General features: G+C 35.9%; 1 protein-coding gene across 2 annotated transcripts in view; it reads left to right on the plus strand.

Annotated features, from left to right (window-relative positions):
• The window catches only part of GPC5 (glypican 5), a 1,134,491-nt gene that overhangs the window by 248,716 nt on the left and 861,110 nt on the right, over window positions 1-24,665 (plus strand). For both annotated transcript variants that reach the window (XM_055335624.1, XM_055335625.1), the window contains one exon: window positions 18,548-19,242. In XM_055335624.1, coding sequence (XP_055191599.1) covers window positions 18,548-19,242 — 695 coding nt within the window. The remainder of the gene's footprint in view (window positions 1-18,547; window positions 19,243-24,665) is intronic.

Genomic DNA, 24,665 nt, shown 5'->3' on the forward strand with positions numbered 1-24,665 from the left:
GTGCTCATCCCGTCAAGTGTCCCCCTCCGTGCCCATCACCCATTCACCCCCACCCCCCGCCCTCCTCCCCTTCCACCACCCCTAGTTCATTTCCCAGAGTTAGAAGTCTTTATGTTCTGTGTCCCTTTCTGATATCTCCCACACATTTCTTCTCCCTTCCCTTATATTCCCCTTCAATATTATTCATATTCCCCAAATGAGTGAGAACATACACTGTTTGTCCTTCTCCGATTGACTTACTTCACTCAGCATAATACCCTCCAGTTCCATCCACGTTGAAGCAAATGGTGGGTATTTGTCGTTTCTAATGGCTGAGTAATATTCCATTGTATACATAAACCACATCTTCTTTATCCATTCATCTTTCGATGGGCACCGAGGCTCCTTCCACAGTTTGGCTATTGTGGACATGGCTGCTAGAAACATCGGGGTGCAGGTGCCCCGGCGTTTCATTGCATCTGAATCTTCGGGGTAAATCCCTAACAGTGCAATTGCTGGGTCGTAGGGCAGGTCTATTTTTAATTCTTTGAGGAACCTCCACACAGTTTTCCAGAGTGGCTGCACCAGTTCACATTCCCACCAACAGTGTAAGAGGGTTCCCTTTTCTCCACATCCTCTCCAACATTTGTTGTTTCCTGCCTTATTAATTTTCCCCATTCTCACTGGTGTGAGGTGGTATCTCATGGTGGTTTTGATTTGTATTTCCCTGATGGCAAGTGATGCAGAGCATTTTCTCATGTGCATGTTGGCCATGTCTATGTCTTCCTCTGTGAGATTTCTCTTCATGTCTTTTGCCCATTTCATGATTGGATTGTTTGTTTCTTTGGTGTTGAGTTTAATAAGTTCTTTATAGATTTTGGAAACTAGCCCTTTATCTGATATGTTATTTGCAAATATCTTCTCCCATTCTGTAGGTTGTCTTTGAGTTTTGTTGACTGTATCCTTTGCTGTGCAAAAGCTTCTTATCTTGATGAAGTCCCAATAGTTCATTTTTGCTTTTGTTTCTTTTGTTTTCGTGGATGTATCTTGCAAGAAGTTACTGTGGCCAAGTTCAAAAAGGGTGTTGCCTGTGTTCTCCTCTAGGATTTTGATGGAGTCTTGTCTCACATTTAAATCTTTCATCCATTTTGAGTTTATCTTTGTGTATGGTGCAAGAGAGTGGTCTAGTTTCATTCTTCTGCATGTGGATGACCAATTTTCCCAGCACCATTTATTGAAGAGACTGTCTTTCTTCCAGTGGATCGTCTTTCCTCCTTTGTCGAATATTAGTTGAAGCACTGGGAGCCTTTCCCCTAAGATCAGGAACCAGACAGGGATGTCCACTCTCACCACTGCTATTCAACATAGTATTGGAAGTCCTAGCCTCAGCAATCAGACAACAAAAAGACATTAAAGGCATTCAAATTGGCAAAGAAGAAGTCAAACTCTCCCTCTTCGCCGATGACATGATACTCTACATAGAAAACCCAAAAGCCTCCACCCCAAGATTGCTAGAACTCATACAGCAATTTGGTAGCGTGGCAGGATACAAAATCAATGCCCAGAAATCAATGGCATTCCTATACACTAACAATGAGACTGAAGAAAGAGAAATTAAGGAGTCAATCCCATTTACAATTGCACCCAAAAGCATAAGATACCTAGGAATAAACCTAACCAAAGAGGTAAAGGATCTATACCCTAAAAACTATAGAACACTTCTGAAAGAAATTGAGGAAGACACAAAGAGATGGAAAAATATTCCATGCTCATGGATTGGCAGAATTAATATTGTGAAAATGTCAATGCTACCCAGGGCAATTTACACGTTCAATGCAATCCCTATCAAAATACCATGGACTTTTTTCAGAGACTTAGAGCATTTGTTTATTTTTAATAGAAGAGAACCTATAGTCCCAGAGCTGGAATTGGAGCATATTGGAGGTGAATTTTAGTACACTTACCTTTTTTTTCTTTCTTTTCCTTTTCCTTTCCTTTCCATTTCCTTTCCTTTCCATTTCCTTTCCTTTCCTTTCCTTTTCCTTTCCCTTTTCCTTTCCTTTTCTTTTTTCTTTCCTTTTCTTTTTTCTTTTCTTTTCTTTCTTTCTTTCTTTCTTTCTTTCTTTCTTTCTATTTCTTTTTTTCTTTCCATTTCCAATACACTGATATTCCAAACTCTTTGACCTTGCTTTGCAAAAATATAGTAAAAAAAATTTCCACCTTTATTTAACAACCATTCTGAATAAGGGCAGCAAATAATTAAATAAGAGGTGGTGATTTGATGGATTTTTTAAGGAAAATCTATATTATTTCTAAAGTCATATTTTTGAAATTATAAGAACTTAAAATTTAGATTTTTAAAAGATATCTTTGGAAGCACAGTTTTTTTTTAAGTTTAGATTCTAGCAAATTTATAGAGGGCTACTAGCTTCTCATAGCTGAAATCACGTACTTGTTATAATCTATGCTTTGTGCTTTTGACTATGTTACTGTTGGAATATTTTCTGATAACATCTATGAGAGCAGGAATGGATGTTGTAATAAAATGGAGTCTTCTCGGTCTGATTGATTTTGCACTTTTCAATCCATTTCAGTTATCAGAAAGTATTTAAATTTTTCCTCCTGCTATTTGGAAATAATGTAATGGTCTAAAAGATTTCCTGCCTTCTGAGACAGTTTCTCTCTTGTCAAGGTAGAAACAGTATATTTACTAAACTACCTTTAACTTTGGAGTAAATATTGTAATCCATTTCTTTCTTTGTTTGCTGGCCTGTAACTATAGGAAGCACCAAACGTGGCATGTGTCAATATAATCTAGCAGATATGTAGACCATGGCTAGGATGTTCTAAAATAGGAGATTCCAGAATGAAATTAAAATAATTTTTTTAGTGGTTAGAGCTCACCAATATTTTACTTTAGTATGAATTTGCATAATGATGATTCTTATATTGCCTAATGAAGTTCCTTAACCATTACCATAAAGCTAACAGAACAAATAAATGTATTTTTAACACTACACTGTAGGCAAATATCCCTCCCTGTGATATGAGGAAGATATAAGATACTAAGATACACATTTGTATTTACTCTTTGGAGAAAAAAGTATCCACCAAAATTTCCTAGAAGAGGGTGTAAATTAAATACATTTCTTAAACTAATAAATATTGTCAATGACTTGCAGTGATTTGACATAATGAACTAAATGAATATAATTAACTATGATGACAAAGTAAATTGAACCACGATAACTATTTAGAGAATACTAGCCATTTGAGCAGGAGACCATTTGCTTTTGTACATTTATGGATTGTACAGAACAAGCTTTAAAAGGTAAAATGTATAATTTGTATAATTATAATTTGTATAATTATATAGTTAGAAGGACTGCAGGCCCAATTAACTCATTTTAATATAGAATTTCAGGTGCTACTTGATAAAATGGCTTTTCTGGCACCTGGATATCTTTTTAGGCATGCCTTGGGGAACCCGCAGTGTAAATAAAATTATATTGATATGCTTAAGTCTATGAGATTTGGACTTGGTCCTGGAGTGAACATTGTATTTAAATACATAGGTAAAAGGCAGGGTGAAAGCAGTTAGAAAGGTCACAGTTGGGTAAGGAAAGAAAAGTCTAAGGAACCTGTGGGAACTTTTTTAGTAATCCAAGTTGGATAAGATAGTTTTATGGGCAACATATGGTAATGGGGAAGATATTTTTAAAAAGAAAGAAGAATTATTTCTTCTAGTCCTAACTAGGTTTAGGAAATAAAAGTCTTAGCACCTTGAGTCCGGATGCTTACAAGGCAGATTCTAATATATGAAAAGGAAGTCAGGAAGATGCTGAGAAAAGCAGAAGAGAATAGGATACCAAAAGAGATCCAGGTTGATGTTAGGCATTGAAAAATAATTAGATCTCCAGGTAAGAAAATTTTTCTATCCCAACAGTTCTCATAGTGTGATCTGGGATTCGTAAGATCTTTTCAGAATGTATGGAGATCAAAACAATTTTCATAATACTATTAAGACATGATTTTTATTTTTCTCTGCATTGGCATTTCCTTTGCTAATGTAAACACAGTGGTAAGCAAAACTGTTGGAGCTTTAGCTAATTAAGCTAGTGACACCAACTTGTACTCATAGTTACTGTATTCTTCACATCTACAGACTTGCAGGGAAAAAAGTCCACTTTCATCTTAAAAAGTCCTGATGAAGCAGTAAAAATTATTTATTTTATTATACATCAGCCCTGAATTATATATATATCTTTCACATTTTGTGTGATGACATAATACATAAAGCACATCTTCTTCATTCTAAAGTATAATGTCTCTCTTGATGAAAGGCACACAAGTGTGTGATTGTTTAAATTGCAAGCTCAACTAGCCACTCTTTCTTGAACACATTTTTTTTGTGTGTGAAAAACATGATTGAAAAATTATGATGATTCAGACATGGGGAGACATCTCAAAGTGGACTAAAATGAACCTGCCACTTCAAGAAAAACAATTTTTAATCTGAACCCTTCAGTTATCTCTCTCTGCCCACCTTATAGTGTTTGTTGCCAGTGATAACATTTGAGATTTCAAGAGAAAATTGGAATTATAGAAAACTTACGGAGATCACCATAAACTTGAAAGGTTCCTAATTACATACAGAAATGATTAACTCTGTCAGCATTGAGAAAATGTGCATAATGTATGAACCAATATTTTCAAATGTTAATACCTGAATTACAAAATCACGCATGGGTAACAGAACCATTCATAGTAAAATATAAACCAGTGAAAAATTGGAACTGACCACGAAGAAAAATTACTTGTCAAGTTTTGGTGTAATAGCAAAGAGGAATATTAACAATTATCTGAAAAGGTGGTTAAATATACCTTCTTTTGCCAACTGTGTATCTTTGGGAGGCTGGATTTTTTTCCTTTTTAAAATTATTTTTTATTTGAGAGAGAGAGAGTGTGTGTGCACCAGAGAGAGAGCATGAGCAGGGGAGAAGGACAGAGGGAGAGGGGCAGGGAGAGAGGGAGAAGCAGGCTCCCTGTGGGGATTCTGATGCGGGACTCAATCCCAGGACCCTGGGATCACAACCTGAGCCAAAGGCAGATGCTCTACCAACTGAGCCGTCCAAGTGTCCCAGATTTTTTCTATGTATTTGACTGAGACAACATATTGTAATGAATTAAATCCAGAAGTAGATATGAGACTCTAGCTCTTTTTGATTAAGCCAGATATTAATAAAATCTACAATAATGTAACATCATGCCACTCTTTATACTATTTGTTTTGGAAATTATACATTTTTAACAAAATATGTAATTTATTCTAATGTAATGTTTGTTATAGTTATTTTTTAAGTGGACTGAATAAATATTTTAATTAGTTGTCAATTTTTATTAAAAATATATACATCTATAAATGTAACCCTCCAAGACAGCAGCTCTTCAGGTTTCTCAGTAACTTTCTTTTTTTTTAATTTTTTATTTATTTATGATAGTCACACAGAGAGAGAGAGAGAGAGAGAGGCAGAGACATAGGCAGAGGGAGAAGCAGGCTCCATGCACCGGGAGCCCGACGTGGGATTCGATCCCGGGTCTCCAGGATCGCGCCCTGGGCCAAAGGCAGGCGCTAAACCTCTGCGCCACCCAGGGATCCCTCTCAGTAACTTTTAAGAATGTAAAGGATCCTGAGACCAAAAACTTTGGCAATCACCGAGTAACATATGTACATTTGGGGATATTAGCTTGGAAGTTTCATTTGATATTGTAGAAGTGGTGTTATATTTTTATGGAACAAATACTGGGGCTTTGAAAAAAAAACTGGCTTAGGATTTAGAGGAATGAGTGAAAGAAAAAAAAAATGTCTCCCATAGAGGTTGTAAGGGAATCAATCCCAGAAGTTTATATGACTGAAGTGCCCAGGAGACTGCAAGTCCTAGAAAGAAGGCAGTGCATTTGGTTAGGTAGAGGTCTGTACAGACCTTGGGCTATTTCAGTGGCTCAGTGCAACCTTTAATGTGAACTGTTCAGTTATGTCTCTCTGCCCCCCCTGAATTTTCCATTGTTCTCTGATGGAATTTACAGACCATCACAACAAAATTCCCTATATCCTCAACCTTTATCTCTGAGTGGAATTTGACCTTCTTGTCCTAACTGAACCTTAATATATCTTCCCTTAGAGTCTCTTCAAATACAGACTGTTTTTTGGAGGGATAGAGGTAAGGTGCAAGAGTGTTTATTTCCTTCTCCACATGTACTTAGGAATAAAGATCTTATGTGGCATCTTTTTTTTCCCCAGACATTATGATGGATTTTTCCAGTTAATAATTATAAATATTGGAAAATCCTCAGCTGTTTGGACTCCATACAACACATGTAGGGATTTCTTCTCATTTATTTTCTCTATGTTAATGATACTGGTTAGTTTCCTGAAAAAAGGGAATAATTATAATGGCTATTTTGATTATTATGTAATGGCCCAATGTACTAAAGTAACAGTAAAAATATATATATATATAATGTAAATATATAATATAAATATAAATATAAATATAAATATAAAATAAATATATATATAGTTTTGTTTTATTTTTGGGTTAAATATATACCAAATGGCCCTTTTTAAAGCTTATTTTATATAGTCTTTTAGCCTTTTTAAAAAGCTCCCATATCCTAATAGTTCAGAACCTAGACTCTGGAGCCAGATAGCTTGGATTTAGATCCAGGCTCTGCCATTTTCTGTGTAAATGTAGAAAGTCTATTACTTGAGCAAACTTTAGGAAATCACTTACATTTTCAGTGCCTAAGCTTGATTATCTTTAATATGAGAATGTTAATAATAATTATTTATACTACATTATTATATTCAGTATATAATTATGTTCACCAGACTCACTACCTGCTAGTGTTCCATACTGTCATTTATCAGACGTCTGATATTTATTATGACTCTAGTTATTTATTATTTATTTAATTGTTATTATATTAAGATTACCTATACCATGGGTTGGGGAACCAAGTGAATTAATTTACCAAAAGAATTTTTTTTTTTTAGATAAGGAAGGGAGGGGGCAGAGAGAGAATCTTAAGCATGCTCCACACCCAGCATGGAGCCCAACATGGAGCTCGATTTCACAACCCTGAGATCATGATCTGAGTGGAAATCAAGAGTCGGAGCTCAATTGACTGAGCCACCCAGTGTCCCACCAAAATAATTTAATAAAGTATCTAGCTTATGGCAAGTATATTGCAGAAGTGAGATTACTGGTTGTAGGATTCTTTAACGTATTTTGAGCACTTTCCACCTGCAGGCATTAGAACAGTGTGTGCATGCACAAATTAATCATCACAGCCACCATTAAAGAAAGTGTTCTACCTGTTTTGTGATGAGAATAAATGGAGTGTGGGCAAGTTAGAAAATTTATAGTTATTTCACTGGAGTGGATTTGAACCTAAGCCTATCAGAATGTAATTAAAGCTTCTGATGAGCCAACAGTTGGGTGGTTTAAAGATAAACAGGACATGATTCCCATCTCAGAGGACCTCTGATCCTATAGGAAAGGGAGGAGGTTACAGTCATTCTGAAAACATCTTTCCAGTGCAGGATGTAAACACAGGGGAAGAGATCACTAGGCATAATCTGTACTTTATTTCATTTGAATTTCAGAGATATTCTGTCCCACTGTCAGAACTGACACTATGATACCTATTTTGTTAAAGATAAAATTGATGTTTAGGAAAGTTGAATGGCTCATGTGATTGGTTTATGGAAGAGCCTGGACCAGAATCTTTGTCTCCTGAGTTTGCTAGTCAAGTGTAGACATTTGTTGTCTTTTATGATCAGTATGATAGTAGATTGAATACTGGCCTCTGGAGATAATAGGGACTGACTCCTGCATCTGTAAAACTGGGGGTGGGGTGGGGGAAGAAGGTCTTTGCAGATGTGATTAAATTAAGGATCCTGAGATGGAGAGAATATCCTAGATTATTTGGCTGGACCCTAAAAGCTACCACATAAATCCTTAAAAGAGAGAGAAAGATATTTGAGACACACACAGAAAAGACAATATGACTATGATGGGTTTACATACCCACAAGCCACAAAATGCCAACAGCCAGGAGAAGCTGGAAGAGGCAGAGAAGAGATTCTCTCCTAGAGTTTCTGGAGAGAGCCCAGGCTAGCCTATGGTGACTTCAGCCTGATGGTTCTGACTTTTCCTTTTGACATCTAGAATGATGAGAGAATAAATTTCTATTGTTTTAAGCTTCCAATTTTGTGGTAATTCACTACAACCATAATAGGCAACTACTGCATGCACCTGTGGTTGGGGGAAATGTGTTCCTTTTTTTTTAAATAAAAAATCTATTTTTTATTGGTGCTTGATTTGCCAAAATACAGAATAACACCCAGTGCTCATCCTATCAAGTGCCCCCCTCAGTGCCTGCCACCCAGTCACCCCCACCCCGCGCCCTCCTCCCCTTCCACCACCCCTAGTTTGTTTCCCAGAGTTAGGAGTCTTTATGTTCTGTCTCCCTTTCTGATATTTCCTACCCATTTCTTCTCTCTTCCCTTCTAGTCCCTTTCACTATTATTTATATTCCCCAAATGAATGAGACCATATAATGTTTGTCCTTCTCCGATTGACTCATTTCACTCAGCATAATACCCTCCAGTTCCATCCACGTTGAAGCAAATGGTGGGTATTTGTCATTTCTAATGGCTGAGAAATATTCCATTGTGTACATAAACCACATCTTCTTTATCCATTCATCTTTCGATGGACACCGAGGCTCCTTCCACAGTTTGGCTATTGTGGACATCGCTGCTATAAACATCAGGGTGCAGGTTTCCCGGCTTTTCATTGCATCTGCATCGTTGGGGTAAATCCCCAACAGTGCCATTGCTGGGTCGTAGGGCAGGTCTAATTTTAACTCTTTGAGGAACCTCCACACAGTTTTCCAGAGTGGCTGCACCAGTTCACATTCCCACCAACAGTGTAAGAGGGTTCCCTTTTCTCCGCATCCTCTCCAACATTTGTGGTTTCCTGCCTTGTTAATTTTCCCCATTCTCACTGGTGTGAAGTGGTATCTCATGGTGGTTTTGATTTGTATTTCCCTGATGGCAAGTGATGCAGAGCATTTTCTCATGTGCGTGTTGGCCAGACACATAGATCAATGGAACAGAATAGAGAATCCAGAAGTGGACCCTCGACTTTATGGTCAACTAATACTCGATAAAGGAGGAAAGACTATCCACTGGAAGAAAGACAGTGTCTTCAATAAATGGTGCTGGGAAAACTGGACATCCACATGCAGAAGAATGAAACTAGATCACTCTCTTGCACCATACACAAAGATAAACTCAAAATGGATGAAAGATCTAAATTTGAGACAAGATTCCATCAAAATCCTAGAGGAGAACACAGGCAACACTCTTTTTGAACTCAGCCATGGTAACTTCTTGCAAGATACATCCACGAAGGCAAAAAAAAACAAAAGCAAAAATGAACTATTGGGACTTCATCAAGATAAGAAGCTTTTGCACAGCAAAGGATACAGTCAACAAAACTAAAAGACAACCTACAGAATGGGAGAAGATATTTGCAAATGATGTATCAGGGAAATGTGTTCCTTGATCCACATTGTTGCTTCTGTTTCCTTAAGAAAATCCCCTTAAACATGCCTGCTGGAAGACTCACCACACACTGGTACTTCAGATTGTCCTTCTTCAGACTTCTGGCCATCTTCCTTTATCAACTCAAGATTTTGTTACCTGGATCACTCTCTTTCTCTTTACTTCTCTTGCTTCATCCTTGGCAATTTTACCATTCACTTGTCTAGCCACTATTTTTATATCTACATGTACCTTAGATAACATTCTTTTGCTTATTCAAGGAATTTTCTCCAAACAGTTCCTGCTCAGTCAATATTATTGTTAGTCAAATTGCTCCTATCAGCATATGAACATCCAATAAACTCTTTCCTCATAAAACAAGGAGCAAGGATTTTTTAGACAGTTGTCTATATATTACCTCAATTCCTGTTATCTTTTGTGCTCACATTCTGCTGAGGTAGATCTTGTCAAGGTCAGTAAGAGCTTCCCATGGTCAGTTGTTACTGATCATCTCAGTTGACCGCTTAATAGCATTTGATGTGATGGATTACTTCCTTCTACTTGAAACATCTTCTTCCCTTGGTTTCTGGCACAGACCACTCTCCTGATTTCTTTTTACTTCGCTGCCTTTTTATTCTCTTTCTTCTTGCTGGCTGCGCTTCTTTTCCTTCATTTCTGCACTCTTCCCTATCTTCCTTCCTTAGGTTATTTCATCCAGTTACATGATTTACTCTCCTTGCCCATCAATCTCAGGTCTGTGTCACTGGGCTCCACTTTCTTCCTGAGACAAATATTATTTAATCTAACTCTGGACTTATAAACTTTATTTGAATTTCTAATTGGTATTTCAATCTTAGCATGTCCAAAATAGAACTTTGAGTTTCCAACTCCCACCACACACAAACATGGTGCCTCCCTAGACTTGGCTATCTCAGTGAATTGGCGCTACTGCACATCCAACTGTTGAGGCATAGACTTCAGCTGTAGCCTTCGTTTACCCATTTTCCCTGCATCTCCCTCCTACCACAGCAAGTCCTTTGGATACCATTTAATACATGTGCCCCAATATGATTACTTTTTGCAACTTATTCCATTACCACCACAGTCCAGCCCATAGCATCTGGCACCCATACTGTTACCATAGCTTATGAACTCAGCTCCTTGTTTTCTCTCTTGTTCCAACAGTCCATTTTCTACACAGCAACATCATGATCTTTTGCTATACAAACCAGATCATGTTTCTCCATGTATAAAATTCCCCAGTAGCTTCTCATTCAACCTATAAAATATGAACTCCTACCCATGATTTGTGAGGCTGTTCTGATTTCTTTAGTCTTTCTCCCTTCCTCTCACTGTTCTTCAAAACATTGACTTTCCTCAGACTTTTTAGTCAGCAAGCTTCTTCACACCTCAGAACCTCACATTCCACTTCCTATGAACTGGCTAACCACACCCCATCTGATCATGGCTGGACTTTTTCATCATGGAGGTCCCTACTCAGCCTTGGTGGAGGCTTCCCTGCTCACATGATCTCAAGTGGTCCATACATAGAAAATCAATCTGCCATAACCAGTTTACCAAAATAATTTTTAATGTGTCAAAAAATCAAACATTATATATAGTTTGAATAGTTTGGGTACAGTTGGTAAATTCAGGAAGTTTGCTTTTGGGAATAGATTAGTCAGGGAGTTTACTTTTGATTGTATGGTAATGAGTTGGTTGTGGACAACTTGACCTATAGACCTCCAAAACAGTTTTCTTATCACTTTCTACCCTTTAATCGTTTCTTCTATAGTACTTACTTAATACAATAATGAATCATATTTATGTGTCTGCTTTTATACTTTCCTATCCTTTAGATTCTAAGCCTCATGAGGGTAGAAACTTGTATGACTTGTTCAGCTTTAGCATTGACATCTACAGCAGGTGCTCAAAAATAATGATTCAATGAATGAATGCATTAATGAGTGACAAAAAACAACAGTTGGATTTGCATTGAAGAAGGAATGGCCATTATGTCACTCTAAGCTGAAAATACAGAATATTCTTATTTTCTATCAAAAAGAGAAAATGAGATTATGAAGTAAAATGACATAAAGATTTTTGTTTATGTAAAGGAGACCAACCAATGTGTTAGAGTATGAAATTAAGCAAAACAAAACAAAACAAAACAAAAAAACAACAAACAAACAAACAAAAAAACAGTAAAGGATACTGATTTTTAAAAAGTATATATAAAAATAGAAGATGATGTAAATAAGGGGGTCCCTGGGTGGCTCAGTGGTTTAGCGCCTGCCTTCGGCCCAGGGCGTGATCTTGGAGTCCCAGTATCGAGTCCCACATCAGGCTCCCTACATGGAGCCTGCTTCTCCCTCTGCTTGTGTCTCTGCCTCTCTCTCTCTCTCTCTGTGTCTCTCATGAATAAATAAAATAAAATCTTTAAAAAAAGATGATAAAAATCAATGAATGAAAACTTTTATATGGCAGTTTTGTATTTCTAGATTATATTTCTGAGCTTATTTATTTTTAAATATTTAATTTATTAGAGAGAGGGAGAGAGAGAGAAGAGAGAGAGAGAGAGACAGAGAGAGAGAGAGAGAGACCCAGAGCACAAGCAGGACACAGGGAGAAGGAAAAAGAGAATCCCAAGCAGACTCTGTGCTGAGCATAGAGTCCAACATGGGGCTCAATCTCATGACTCTGAGGTCATGACCTGAGCTGAAATCAAGAGTCAGATGCTTAACTGACTGAACCACCCAGGTGCCCCTGTTTTGGGGTTTATTTTAAATATTTTTAGATTTGATTTAAAATCTTCATCCCACAATAACTTATGAAACAATCTACAGTGAATTGTTTGGCATGTATTTTATGTAAGTGCATAATTGAGTTTAAATCCTTGTTAAAATCATAAACTGATATTCAGAACATAAATGTTTATACAATGATATTAGTAATAAATGAGAAGCACCATGATAACTGAATTAGTGGGGAGGGAAATGAGGAAAGAGAAAAGATGAGAAAGCATTTTTCCATGTGGTGCTTGTCCAAGGAAACCAGATTAATGACCAATATGTTAATTTTTGGTGATACAGATTAATATCCACTTACTATTTTTTTTAATTTTTATTTATTTATGATAGTCACACACACACACACAGAGAGAGAGAGAGAGAGAGAGAGAGAGAGAGAGAGAGAGAGAGAGGCAGAGGGAGAAGCAGGCTCCAGGCACCGGGAGCCCGACGTGGGATTCGATCCCGGGTCTCCAGGATCGCGCCCTGGGCCAAAGGCAGGCGCTAAACCGCTGCGCCACCCAGGGATCCCCCACTTACTATTTATTTGTGTAGATGACTAATTTCTGAAGAATAATATTATAAATCATACTGGATAACATTTAAAGATGTCATTAAATTAATATTCTAGGAAACTTTTATTACACATTTTACTCTATGCAAATGTTGAGGAAATATGCAAATATCAAAAGGATGAATTCAGGATAAATACTTCCAGACTGGAGAGATTGATAACTGCTTCTTTTACTTAAATATGTATATCTTCAGAATGGCTGTGTCTTCTGCTAATTAAAGGGATTATTATATGTGACTTATTAAAATTATTGGAAGGCATTTTTGTTAAATAAGAGAGGCAGAAGGAATACAGTTTATTGTAATATGTATGTGATTAAAACTGATTGAGAAATTGCTCTTAAAGTGATCTCTACGTATCTACTCATGGATCAATAAATCAATACAGTGGAAAAAGTAGATTCTGACATAAAGTAGCTCTGAACTAGCAGGGTAGTATGAAATTATCTGTGGTAGTAACAAAATTTGTGACTTGAGAATTAAAATGCACAAATGTGTAAATTTTCCATGAAAAGTTTTCTTCAACTCAGGTATACATTGTAATATCATCTGATTATCCACAGTTGATATGATTGATAGGATTTAATCTTTCTTCATCTATTTCATTGCTATTTTTTAGAATATCTGGGGTCTTAAATTTTAAGGCACTTTAAACTTTCTATCTTAAAATGTTCATATATCAAAAATAATAAAAATATGAAAAGGGTTGTAAAATGTTTGTTCATGTCATGCAGGGGAGGTTTTTATAACAGTTATTTCATGATCATTGTATTTTGAAATCCTCTTTATCTTTAAAGAAATAAAAGCCCTATAAATATTGTTTTTCCCATTGTAAAAAGCTACCTGCATAAAAGTCTTCACTGATTTTGCAGTTTGTCAAATTTGATTTTAAATCAACATCACCTTGTTTTATCTCCACCAATTGTATTTAAGTTTAAATCTTTAGTTTAAGTGTCAGTAATCATTTGTATGTACTATAAAATGTCTTTAAAGGAATGTACGCTGAAAAAAGTTGATTTAAGTTTCTAGTCATAGGTGTTTTGTTATTAAATTTTCACAGAATGTTAATGTTGGAATTTGAAGTGAGTACAGATCAACTTTATGTATTCCAACTTCACTTTCTACCTAATAAGATGGTATGTAAATTAATTCTCTCATAAAGCTGGGGGAAATTATGCTTTTATTCAATCAGTAATTAGACTGCAGTGTCTTATTCAACCTACCACTCTTAGACATTAAAAGGAGTTGGAAGATGTCTTGATCTGATAGCACTGGAAAGAAGAGGTTATTCTCAAAGGAAAACAAAAAAAAGAAAAAAAGATTTTTTTCCTAGTCTGTTTTTAAATTCCTTAAGCAAGCTTGCAAATGTTTATTTTCAATATATGTTATGATTTTTGGCACATCAACAGAACACTATTATTTGTATAGCTTAGGTGAGGGACATTTATTTCTTACTAAAACTTTGTATGAAAGGAACTATATGGTTTCTCTTTAATAATGAAGTAGATAATAAGATAAATTATTTAGCACCTAAACTACCTTGGATTTATAAATACTGATTTTATATGTGGATTTTTTTTGTACAACAGCAAAATATTTTGTTTATTTGACAATTCTTTTGACAGGTTTAAATTCTTATCAAAATCACAATATTAATTCCATAAAATGAAAACACTCAACTCTGGAAAACATAGTAGGAGAAAAAAGTGATGAATTTGCAAATTCAGAGTTAGTACAAACAACTAATTTTATGAAATTCACCTTCTGATTTTACTTACTTTTCTTTAAAAAAATTAACATAATCATACAGTGGATTGGCTTCTAGATTGTTCCATTTCTGATATGTGTTTATATTAACATTTTATTTTAGTATCGAAAATTCACAAAAGTATATTTATCTCTAATCATTAAAGATTCAATTGTATAGAGAACAATTACTTACAGTTTTCATTATTTACTGGATTTAAGAGATATTTAGGATCACAAACATACGCATTCAAAAATACCAACACATGTTTAGGTAATTTAATTAGCTAGATGTGTCAGTATTATATTTAACACATATTGAAAGAAAAATCTTTATATTGCAATAAGTTATTAGCATACTGAAAAACTACTGCAGAATAAGCCCATTTTAATAAGCCATTTTGTGTTTAGATATTTAGGAAATAGAATGTTGATATTTGAACAGATGTAATCTCTTAATTTAAAGTTCAGCAAAAACAATACATTTAGAAAACTAAAATTTTAATTTTTACATTAGAGACAAGTTTAAAAATGTCACTGTACTGGATTCCTTTTTTTTAAATTTTTATTTATTTATGATAGTCACACACACACACAGAGAGAGAGAGAGAGAGGCAGAGACACAGGCAGAGGGAGAAGCAGGCCCCATGCACCGGGAGCCCGACGTGGGATTCGATCCCGGGTCTCCAGGATCGCGCCCTGGGCCAAAGGCAGGCGCCAAACCGCTGCGCCACCCAGGGATCCCTGTACTGGATTCCTAACATTTTATATATTTTGTAGTTATTTTGTTTAAAAGATCAGAGGAAAGCTAGTCTGAAATAAAAATAAAAATTATAAGTATTAAATACCTTCTTTTCATTATTGCTTTCACAGAATAAACTAATTTGCAAAACTTATTTGTTATAGAAGCTGAAAAGATAAATTCCATATATTCCTGAATCATTTTAAGTTACAAATTACTGGGACTAGAATTTATAAAGAAACACAATTTTTCACTTTAAAAAATTTGCATGTTTGAACATCACTTAGAGTTGGCAGAAATCAGATGGAACATTTGTATTTCCTGGGGTAGCATTCAACCTTTATTGTCCAGAGAATAGTATGGTACATATCAGTCACACAAATACATCTATGTACATTTACACCTTAGAAAAACTGGTGGAATGTGTATAAGTGTGCCTGTGGTATTGGTATCTTTAAATCTATCCTTATTTTATCTTTAAAAAAAATTGCAAGCATTATTCTTTTTTTTTAAGATTTTACTTATTTATTCATGACAGACATAGAGAGAGAGAGAGAGAGAGAGAGAGAGAGAGGCAGAGACACAGGCAGAGGGAGAAGCAGGCTACACAGGATTCGATCCCAGGACTCCATGATTGTGCCCTGGGCCAAAGGCTGGCGCCAAACCGCTGAGCCATCCAGGGATCCCCTGCAAGCATTATTCTTTAACAATGACTGGCAAATAATCTCATTTGCAATTTACATCATAATTCTTGGCCACATGCAATTTACTGAGGGACATGAGTCTATATTAATGAGAAAATATCAGCTTAGCAGTTTTATTTTAGTTCCAACTACAGGTCTAATTCCCTTTTCACACTCACTCCTGCGGGTTTCTAAAAGCAGAGTGTAGTGGCTGAGATTGCAGCTGTAGGATCAGTCTGTATGGTGTAATGCTTGTTGAACTGCTCTATAAAAACAGAGAGAACATTCTATAGATTACTGCAAGTGCGATTTTCAAAAATTGGCTGGGCTTAAAGAATCATGGAGGCTGCTGGTTAAATGTAGATTCATGAACTAAAACAGACCTACTGAGTTGCAAACCCCAGTGCAGAGACCTGGAAGTCTGAATTTTCCTCACCCAGCCTGGGCGATCAGATGATCTCACTTGGCAGAGCAGCTAATTTCACCTGAACCCTTCACTCACTCACATTCCTATTGCGTGTACAGTGTATAGCTTATATTCTAGTGAGCATTGGAGATGCAGAGATAACAAGAGCCCTGCCTCCTTAATAAGCTAGAGTGTGTAGTATTCTATGTTGCAGTAGAGTGGCAACCATCTTTAAAAGCTGTTGTCTTTGATGATAGGGTAGAAGCAATTCTTTACCTCATGCTGCTATAATGGAATACTATATATATATATATATATATATATATATATATATATACACACACACACACACACAAATTTTATTTCTTATATAAAGAACAAAAATTTATTTCTCATAGTTCTGGAGGCTAGAAAGTGCAAGATCATAGTACTGGTGAGAGCCTACTTCCTGGTCCACAGATGGTCATCTCACTGTGTCCTCACATAGCAGAAAGGGCAAACAAAGGAGCTCTCCAGAGTCTCTTTTTTAGAGGCACTAATCCCATTCATGAGGGCTTCACCCTCAGGAACTAATGACCTCTTGAAGGCCTCACTTCCAAGTGCCATCATGTCGGAATTTAGATTTGAACATAATTTTAGGGGGAAAACAAACATTTAGTCTAGAGCAGACACCTTGATATATCACACTAAAGGTTGAAACCCAACATTATGGTCTCAGAACAGAATCAGAATACATGATACTATATTTTATCTCTCCATGCTTTTCATAAAGGTGTTTTGTTTGGTTTTGTTTGTTGTTGTTCCTATTTATTTGTTTTTAGGACACTATGGCATATTCATGACATGGTTCCACTTTGTTAGTAGCTCTCCCTGAACTTCTGCCTTTCATTATTTCATTTTATTCTACTGTTGTTCCATCTCCTTTTATAATATATTCAGTGGTCTGATTACTGAATTATTATGTGGTCTCTTACAACCTAATTAAAAATAACTATGAGATCGGGGTTTTGGGAGATAATTTTATTGATGTATTTTACAGTTAATTATATATTGATAACAGTCCAGCATCATTATTTATTATAATTAGGCTAATTATAAAATGTAATTCCTAGAATATCCAAGGTGTTCAACTCATGCTTACAGCTATCATTTTGAAATATAACTTTTGCTTGCTGATTACTACAACCTTTCTTAATTGGTGGATAAATTATTCTTTGTTTTTTATATGGAGAAATTTATTTGGAAACATCAGTATCCATTACCTAAATGAGAATATAAAATGTCCCACAGTAAAGCTTTTGGGTGATAAGATGATAAGAACAACAGAACATAGTTGAGAAGATGGTCACACAATTATTTTCATCAACTAATACAACTCATGACTTTTCTACTAAGCAAAGTTTACCAGTTAAGGGATTATTTAACCCTGAAATACTTCACTGTATTTTTAATTTGAACATGCTAGGGGGTCTGATGCTTGTCAGGCTTCCCTTTAAGTATTTAGCTTCTTTTTGCAGTGACTAGCATATAATCTACTAATGTTCATTTGGAAATAAAGAATGGAAAAAGTACAAAAGTACAATTAGATGACTCAAGCATCTAATGTCAGTCTTTTATCAACAATGAACCCATGGTTGGCAATTATCTTCTCAATGACACTTTTCTTCTGTCACTGTTGGGTTATGGTGGATTGTGGAATTACATAAGTAGGGAGCTACCATATCCTAATTTCTTTTTTATTTCTATACCTTCTAAAGATGTTTGACTCTAGGAAATACATCTTACATAACGTGTGTGTGTGTGTGTGTGTGTGTGTGTGTGTGTGTAATGCCCATTGTTGACCAGCCATTATCCTTGGAAAACTAAAGTGAGTTTACTAGGCTGAGCATTTCCCACATGGATCCTTAGGTTGGATAGGATGCATTAAGCTCATTTACTGTCTGGTGCAGAGAGATGCACATTTTTAACATGAATACTAAGCATTTTCATGTTTGACCTCTGCTTTTGTTACAGAAACCCTTGAAACTCTCATCAGACAGGCAGAGAATTACACCAGTATACTCTTCTGCAACACCTACAGGAACATGGCCCTAGAGGCTACAGCTTCAGTTCAGGAGTTGTTCACTGACGTGGGGCTTTATTTATTTGGCGCAGACATTAATCCTGACGAATTTGTAAACAGATTCTTTGACAGCCTTTTCCCTCTAGTCTACAATCACCTCATTAACCCTGGTGTGACTGACAGTTCCCTGGAATACTCGGAATGCATCCGGATGGCCCGCCGGGATGTTAGACCATTTGGTAATATTCCCAAAAGAGTAATGGGGCAGATGGGGAGATCGCTGCTGCCGAGCCGCACGTTTCTGCAGGCGCTGAATCTGGGCATTGAAGTCATTAATACCACAGACCATCTGCATTTCTCCAAAGAGTGCAGCAAAGCCCTCCTGAGGATGCAGTACTGCCCTCACTGCCAGGGCCTGATTCTCAGTAAGCCTTGCATGGGCTACTGTCTCAATGTCGTGAGAGGCTGCTTGGCACACACCGCAGAGCTGAATCCACACTGGCATGCATACATCCGGTCACTGGAGGAGCTATCAGATGCTATGCACGGAACGTACGACATTGAACATGTGCTCCTGAACTTCCATGTGCTTGTGAATGATGCTGTAATGCAGGCTCACCTCGATGGACAGAAGTTATCAGAACAGGTAAGCAGCCGCTCCACATTCCTCCCAACTGATTGCTTGAACTCAGGGATTAGCCACATACATAAAGTTCCATTGATTATAAGCACCTCATTATGTACTTTAAAATGATGGCAGCTTAACAAGTTAACACATCAGGATATAGTGGGAGAATGCATGAGTTGCCATGTTTGAGTCAGGATATATTTTCCACATCTTACAATGACAGTTTGGTTAGCTAACTTTCCACTTTCTCCTCTCTGTAGAAACCTTCTCATAGGGTTAGTTCAGTGGGGTAGAGAGGACTCAGGTTTAAAATTGGGACCAGCATGGATTTGAATCTGCTCTCTGCCAGTAATTCTCAGATGCCTTAGATTCTTTGAGCCCTTTTCCTTATTGATAAAAAGAGAATAGTAACATCTAACTTTTGGAGTATTCTTTTTTTAGGAAGATACACAATATGTATGCAAACTACCTAGTATGATGCCTGTTACTCAAAAAATGAGTAGTTATTGATAGCATTTCAAAGGTGTTCAGCATTGGAATGGAAAATTCCAATTATAAATTCATTAAATGAAGACTTGATAGCTTAATGTTCAAAGGTGTTTCTTCAGAGACTCAGAATCTGTCATAGTAATGGTATAATGATTTTTCAAAATGTGGTATATGCAACATCGTGGTGTTTTATTCCAAAAAGACTTTAGGAATTTTTTGAGACAAAATCATCAAGTAAAAGGGCACAAGAGTTCTCTATTTCTCCCATCTTCTGTAGAGTCATTTTCTTACTTATTCACAGGCTCCTGAGTAACATTCTCATATTCCATACAGTGAAGTAGTAGATGTTGCTGATGTTTACCCTAAATTATTTCTCCTGAAACAAAATTATATTCATTGGTGCTGAGAGAAAACATCTCCCCACTCACTCTCGGTGTGAATTTACTGAATTAATAAACATCCTAATCATTAGCCTAATAGTCTAAATTAATTTCTAGTAGATATTGGATCTGAAAATATTTATGTTCAATCATCTCCTTTTTCTTCCGAACTTCCAGAGTCTTTGCAGGGCCTGTGTGAGCCTATAAATTACGCTTATGCAGATTAGACATGGTGCCCTCTTTAGGTGGATGCCTCACCATTGTATGGCTTGGTGGGTAGAGAGTGAGCTATATTTCAACTCCTGCTTCCCAATTTATTCAGCTGGGTGTCCTTACACAGTGAACAAGATTCCCAACCATATGCAATGGTCTGGATCTTTTTGCAGTTTTGTTCCTTTCTGGAGATCGGATAAGCACCAGAACTTTGGAGGGGAATATAATGAGCCAGCTCAAAATGGGGTATAAAAGACATTTAAGGTTTCAAAATGTCTTAGGAGAAATGAACACTAAGATCCAGGAAACAACTATTAGTATTATTATATTGAGTGTCTATTTCAGAAGGCAAAACAGGCACAGGAGCTCTGAAACCAAGTCCAGATTTGATTATTAATTTGGGGTATGCCTTATAACCTGCACAGGTTATATATTCCATATTCTATACTCTCTATATTAGAGTTTTCTAATATATATAAGTAAATAGGTTTTTAAGATTCCTTTTATTATGTATTTTGGAGAACTGGAGGGCCTTTTTGTATCCTTAAGATCTATCAAATAGAAAATTATCTGTTATTCCTATTACAAACACTAAACTAACACAGATTCATACTTAGATAAACATGTTTTCAAATCCTGAGTTTGCTAGTCATTTGTCATGTGTCTATAAAAACCCTTTGATTCTGTTTTGTCTTACGTAGATAAGGTAGAAATGGTTCATGTGGGAGAATGTCAATAAGGCTCTGACATTGATAGACACTGGTACTGGAAAGCTTGCTTTCTTACTTTACCAATCTTAAGACCAGGGATAGGGGAACCTGCTTCAGGGAAGCAGGTTACTTAGTATCTCAAAGGATTAGAATCATCATCGTACTCATGTCTTATAAGTAAGATTTATTTATTTATTTATTTAGATTATTTATTTATTTATTTTAGACAGAGAGAGCAGGTGAGCAGAGAGGGGCAGAAGGAAAGAGAATCTCAAGCAGACTCCCTGCTGAGTGTGGAGCCTGATGTAGGGTTCAATCTCACAATCCAAGATCATGACCGGAGCCCAAACCAAGAGTTGGATTCTTAACTGACTGAGCCACCCAAATGCCACTGTAAATAAGTTTTAAACAAAACTTTTGTCATATGCAACTCTGTAATGATTTTATAAAGGATGTTATTTTCTTTGAGGCAAATTGTTTGATTTGATATAATCAATAGTCTTTTGAATATCTTGAGAAACATCAGTCATTACTAATAAGCTGTAGATTCTTTTCTAAATAAAACAACTGAGATTCTCTTTTAAGCTGATGGCAACAAAATAAGGAGATACTGACTTAAAATTCCTTGAACACTTACTCATTAACATTTATTTCTGCCAACTTCAAAGTGATTTATAAGCTGTTTATCAAGCTTCGATAACCAGTTCACACATCAATGAATTTCACAAATTCAAAATAAATTACTGGGGAGCCAGCAAATAATGACTTTTTCACATTCCCAAAGCAATCTCTGAGATCTAGGACTTCCAAGTCTAGTCCTTAGTAAATACATATTTTCACTTTAAGAAATCCATAGAGGTATCTGCTGTATCATGTTTCTGTTGGATGAGTTTCAACTGGAAAGAAAAATGTTTCAGTTTCCTGAGAAAATTGTAAGTATCTTCTATTTAATAAGCCATTAGAGAAATAGAATCTAATTTACAATGGAGTATTTTCATTTTATAATTATTCTGGGAATTAAGACAATATTTAATAAAACATTAACAGAGAGTCAGCAAAGTGTAGATATTAAAAGCACCAGCTCTCCTGTCCAACTGGATTTCACATCTGTTCTACCACTTATTAGCTATGAGTTTGCACATTTGATTACTAATCTCTTTCTTTAGTTTCCTCTTTGGTGAAATGGGGCAATAATACCTACATCATGGAGTTTTTGTAAGAACAAAATGAGCTTTCACACTTTGATTAATGTCTTGTATATGGTGGATGTTTGAAACCTCCTAATTATTTGCACCTTGTATTATTTATTTATGAATACTTTGTTGATTTCTCTATTTTAAATGCTGCCAAAGCAAACACACCTTTTAAAATGTGGTGTTGCGTTGACAAAAACATTTCCTTAATCATCATTTAATGTAAGCAAATAACTGTAAAGATTTTTTTTGAGAATAAACCCTGGAATTTTCAGAAAACATTATACAACTTTATAATATTTTTAATATTAATTAATATTAATTAATAATTAATACATATAGGAGATGATTTAATGATTTCTTGTTAGGAAATCATTTATTTATTTTGTAAGTAACAAATTTTTTGCTAAGATGGTATTTAGCATATTATTTATGAATATAATTTAATATTTTAACTTATTCAAAGAACCTAGGATCTCTGTTAATTTCAGTGTTTCAACATCCCCTGAATGGAACAAGTACTACTAAGAAACCCAGCTGAACATTGATTCCATACAATTTTAGAAACAAAGTGGGTTTTTTTTTTTCGCTTTATTGGCATACAATTGACAAAAATCACATTTTTATTTAAGTATTTGGTAGAATTCACCAGTGAAATTTAGTCCTGGCTTTTTCTTCATTGAGAGGGTTTTGTTTTGTTTTGTTTACTGATTCAGTCTCTTTGCTCCTTATTGGTCTGTTCAGATTTTCTGTTTTTTTCATGATTTAGTTTTGGTAGGTTCTATGTTTCCAGGAATTATCCATTCATTCTAGGTTATACAATGTGTTGGCATAGAGTTTTTTTTTTTAAGATTTTATTTATTTATTCATGAGAGACACACAGAGAGAGGCAGAGACATAGGCAGAGGGAGAAGCAGGCTCCCTATAGGGAGCCCGATGCCAGGCTTGATTCCAGGACCCCAGGGTCACCACTTGAGCCAAAGGCAGATATTCTACCACTGAGCCACCCAGGTGCCCTGGCATATAGTTGTTCTTAGCAGTCTCTTATGATCCTTTATATTTAAGTGGTGTTAATTGTAGTGTTCTCCTCTTTCACTTACAATTTTGAGTCTTCTCAATTTTTTTTCCTTAGTCTAGGTACTTTTTTATCTTAAAAAAAAAAACAGATCTTAATTTCATCAATATTTTCGATTATTTTTCTAGTTTCCATTTCATTTATTTTTGCTTTAATTTTTGTTATCTCTTTGCTTCTTGTAACTTTGGGCTTCATTTATTCTTTTTTTCCCCCTAGTTAAAGTTAGGCCATTTATTTGTGACTTTTTTTGTCCTTGGTATAGGTGTTCATCACTATAAACTTCCCAGCTAGCACTGCTTTCGCTGGATCTCATAAATTTTGGTATGCTCTGTTTTCACAACTGGGAGTTGAGGTTTTTCTCTGGATTGAATGGAGCTTTGCTGAGGATGGGATTTATGGCAAGTGTGCATCTCAGTCCTTCCTGCCCATCATTGTAGTGCTTTCTCATTCACTCAGTGTCTTCAGCTTGTTTTCTTTCAGAGGAAACTTCTCCATGGGTAGTTGTACATTTGGTGCATCTGTGGGAAGAGAGAAATTCAGGAGCCTCCTACGTTGCTATCTTGGGAATTACTAACACAAAACTTTTTTTTTTTTAAGTCTGTAATGGGGGATCCCTGGGTGGCGCAGCGGTTTGGCGCCTGGCTTTGGCCCAGGGCGCGATCCTGGAGACCCGGGATCGAATCCCACATCGGGCTCCCGGTGCATGGAGCCTGCTTCTCCCTCTGCCTATGTCTCTGCCTCTCTCTCTCTCTCTCTGTGACTATCATAAATAAATAAAATTTAAAAAAAAAGTCTGTAATGGGTTTAGAAACATAATTTCCAACAGTAAAAGTCCTAATTTGTATTTTTAAATAGATAATCAGTTTTTCACATCTCTTACCTATGCACTATTAGGAGAGATTCAGATGGTTGCATTCAAATTACTTTAGAATAGCTATTCACTTCAGTTTTAATACCTATCAAAATTGAGTTTAAGGTGAATTGTACACACTAGTGCACTCTAATTAAACTATGTTGTTGAGATAACTAATACCTTATCGCTTCCTCTCTACATATTCACATTTATTTGCATCTAAAAATGAAACATAATAAATTAATCTTGTGTTTTAAATTATCTCAATGATATTCTTCTATATAAATTGAAAAGGAAAATTCAAATAGTAGCCTGGATTACTTCTGGTAAGGCACTACTTTTGTTCTATTTTTTTATAATGTAATATACAGTTTCCTAAAAATCAGTGTCATAGGAATTTGTGTGATAGGGATTGTAGGACAAATAAGCTTGAGGCAACACATTATTCTCTCAAGGATGCATGCTTGAAATGGTTTTCAGTGTAAGAATGGTGGGAAGAATGCACATTTCAAGGAGATGGGAGAGGGT

The sequence above is a fragment of the Nyctereutes procyonoides genome, unplaced genomic scaffold (genome assembly GCF_905146905.1).
Source record: "Nyctereutes procyonoides isolate TBG_1078 unplaced genomic scaffold, NYPRO_anot_genome, whole genome shotgun sequence".
Lineage (NCBI taxonomy): Eukaryota > Metazoa > Chordata > Mammalia > Carnivora > Canidae > Nyctereutes > Nyctereutes procyonoides.